At 44.4% G+C, this 3,524-nt stretch overlaps 1 protein-coding gene across 3 annotated transcripts in view; it reads left to right on the forward strand.

The window, feature by feature from the left end:
* Nucleotides 1-3,518, forward strand: part of pomt1 (protein-O-mannosyltransferase 1) — an 18,902-nt gene extending 15,384 nt beyond the window's left edge. For 2 of the 3 annotated variants that reach the window (XM_015393813.1, XM_015393814.1), the window contains 3 exons: nucleotides 227-353; nucleotides 429-606; nucleotides 878-3,518. In XM_015393813.1, the coding sequence (XP_015249299.1) occupies nucleotides 227-353; nucleotides 429-606; nucleotides 878-1,052 (480 nt within the window). In that variant the 3' untranslated portion in view covers nucleotides 1,053-3,518. The other variant, XM_015393815.1, reaches the window with a different exon arrangement.
* Nucleotides 3,519-3,524: the final 6 nt, after the last annotated feature.

Genomic DNA, 3,524 nt, shown 5'->3' on the forward strand with positions numbered 1-3,524 from the left:
GAACGTGTTTCTAACTTCCAGCTACTGTATAATGGCGTATTGGCAGCGTTTTGGTATAAAGGGGGTTCACAGGAGGAGATCCAGGTTGACCATGACCTGGATGACTGCCCATCTTCACAGATGGGTCACCTTAGAACCTCTAACTCTCCACAATAAACACAGCCTCCAATTGTAGCTCCACCCCCTTCCTGTGTATCTGAGCTCTGATTGGCCCGCTGTGTTTCAGGCTCAGATCCATCTGATTGGTAATCCAGTGTCGTGGGGCGTGGCCAATCTCAGCCTGCTGGCCTATCAGCTGCTGGCGATGGTGTACATGCTAAGGAGGAGGCGGGGATTCAAAGACCTGCCTGATGGTACCGTTTCCTCCCAGTTCCAGGTTCTGCTGCTGGATCCGGTTCTGGTTCTGACCCGTCTTCCTGTGTCTGCAGAGGTTTGGCAGCGGTTTGTGTGTTTGGGCTTCGTCTGCGTCGGCGGCTGGATGATGAACTTCCTCCCCTTCCTGCTGATGGACAGGACTCTCTTCCTGTACCACTACCTGCCCGCTCTGTGCTACCTGCACCTGCTAAGCCCCGCCCTCCTGGAGCACGTGCACACTCACCTGCTCAGGTAAAAGTCAGGGAGAGTCTGCAGAGCCTGACCTCCTGCTGCCCGGCTCTAACCAATCACAGCGCAGCGCCAGAGGACGAAGGTTCCACCTGCTGAACAGATTCTGTCTGCACTGATGGACCTTCGGGGTTCTGATCAGAACCAGACCCGTTTTAACCTGCTTGTCCTCGCCACAGGCCGTTCATGCTTTTACTTTGAAAGTCTGTGTATTTGCTTCCTGGGGAAATGATGGGGGCTCGTCTCTCTGAACCTGTCCTCTTTCTGTCTGCAGCAGCAGGACGCTTCGCCGTGGACTCGGTTTGTGTGCGTCCGCCGTCCTCGTGTCCATCTTCCTGTCCTACTGGTACCTCTGTCCTCTGACCTACGGCTGCCCCGAGCTGTCAGCCAATCAGCTGCTGGCGCTCAAGTGGAGAGACAGCTGGGACATCCTGTACCGCCGGCGCTGAGGCGCACTGAGACACTGAAGCTGTTCTTTACCACCTGATGAGCAGCTCCTGAATGCACCATCAGCCCTGCTCTCATCATGTGACCCGATGATGTCACTGAAACCAACTGAAGCTTTTACTTTGAAAGAGACCCAGCTGATTGAAGCTCCGCCCTCTTTAGGGAGAACAGAGGCATCATGAACCAACTACATACTGCTAACCAGTTTACCTGACTAGTTAATAGTCTATTTAACCTTATGGAATCATCTGGCAGCAGGAATGAAAAGTTTAGCCTTTTCAGACGGAGATTAGCGGAGATAAACGGAGATAAACGGAGATTAGCGGAGATTAGCGGAGATAAACGGAGATAAACGGAGATTAGCGGAGATAAACGGAGATTAGCGGAGATAAACGGAGATAAACGGAGATAAACGGAGATTAGCGGAGATAAACGGAGATAGACGGAGATAGACGGAGATTAGCGGAGATAAACGGAGATTAGCGGAGATAAACGGAGATAAACGGAGATTAGCGGAGCGTCTGATCGTCTAACAGGAAGCTGCTCTCATCAGTCCTTAGAAAACATCAAACAGACGTGTTTATGGTGGTTTTTTTTTAAGGTCTTATTATTTAACCAGATGTTGAATCAAACAGAAGGAGTGAAATGAATGAACTAACCTGTACCTGCAGGGCGGCGCTGATGATCTCCGCTGAGATTAAACTGGATTTTCCTTCCAGTTGTGATCTGACTGCTATATTTCTACATTTTGGGAGTAAATGGACGTGCAGCTTTGTTTCTAGATGTTGGAGCTCGGCCTGCTGCTCAGTGTGCTCTCTAAAGTGACTGACAGGTCGATCCACATATCAGGCATTAGATTGGCCGTGGGTCAGTGAGGCCCCGCCCCCGGGCATCAGGAAGGTCAGCTCTGGCGGTAAATGTTTCCACTCTGCTTCATTCTTTCCATCAGGAGCTGGTGGGGCTGCCTCTGCTCTAAATGCACCCAGCTTCTATGGTCCCAGTCCATCACTTCCAGTGCTCCCAGTTCAATGAGCTCCGAGACCATTGAGGGATGGAAAGGGTTAATTCCATGATATCTGTGGCAGAGATTGAATATAAATCATCAGCATGATAGAAGGAGCTGGAAGGTTCCAGAGGACCCACTGCACCGGTTAGCAGGCTATAGAATATGCAAACTAGAAAAGCCATCCAACAGGTTCAGATGGTGCGGCTTCGCTTCTGAACCCAGTTAAACTTTGTGTTTATCGTTTTACTAACTTTGCATTTATCTCATCCAGTTTGGGTTCAGTTTAGTTTTTAATCTGAATAAAAGTGTCTAATTTAACTAAAAGGTCATTTTAGAATTAGTTTAGTTCTTTTAAAGGATTGTGACGCGTCACAGATTATTGTAATATTATCTCTGACTCCTGATTAAAATTAGATCTACGGAGCTTCCTGTTCATTCTGACAGCAGAACTGTGGTCTGATCCAAGATGGCCGCCCTACAGGCCTCGCTCATTTATTTAATTATAAACCGTCATGTACAGCAGGCAGGGTGTCTGCATCAGATGTATATAAACCAGGAGGAGACGCCTCCATCTTTACAGGACAACAAATAAAAACTACAAAAATAAAAATATAAAATCACACATTAGGGGCGTCTCATCAGATTATATCGCTCTGCATCTTCTTCTTTGTTCATGAAGTTTAGAGATAAGAGTTTCATGTGAAAAATGGAGAAAGATGGTTTGACTTTTAGAAATTAAAAACTTGCCCATGATTATTATTATATTTAGTCTTTTAATTTTCCTTTATTTTCTCCTAAAAATAAAATCTTTCTTAGAGAATTCAGGTAAGTTTTTAATTCTGGGGAAAAGTCAGTCGTTGCTCATCATCCCATAAAGCTTTGCAATAGAAAACAATCAGTCAATTCAAAATCACAAAATGATCTAACTTTTGAGTAATTTAGTTTATTATCTGTGATAGTTTGCTCATTGATCAGACGTCCAGGCAGAGCAGAGCTTCTGTCAACAGGATTCTCATTAAAACTTCAGCTCTGCATCAAATATTTGGAGGGATAACTCTAATAATCTTTTAAAATTCACCTTTCTGCAAATATATTTAATTCTGAAGTTTTCATAAGACATAATCCCTCCATTATTGAACAAATGCATCACAGACCAAACACCTTGTTCTAGTCATTTACCTGCAAAGATTGATTTATTCACTTTTATGTTACAGCAAGTTTTATCTGAGCTGTAGTTATGTTTATAAACTCCAATATAATAAAACCTGCTGGTGAAAGAAGGAAAGTTTAACGAGTCACATCTAAGGAGCAAACTAACTCCACCCAGGTTAGAAAATATTTTACTTGGAATATGGAACCATAATTGATTTATTATCATTAAAAAAGACGGAAGCCAATTAATTTTTAAGTTCCAATCATGCTGTCAAATTAGCTGGTAGTTCTCCATCGTCAAATTGTTTAATTAAAT

The sequence above is a fragment of the Cyprinodon variegatus genome, unplaced genomic scaffold (genome assembly GCF_000732505.1).
Source record: "Cyprinodon variegatus isolate N-32 unplaced genomic scaffold, C_variegatus-1.0 Scaffold658, whole genome shotgun sequence".
NCBI lineage: Eukaryota > Metazoa > Chordata > Actinopteri > Cyprinodontiformes > Cyprinodontidae > Cyprinodon > Cyprinodon variegatus.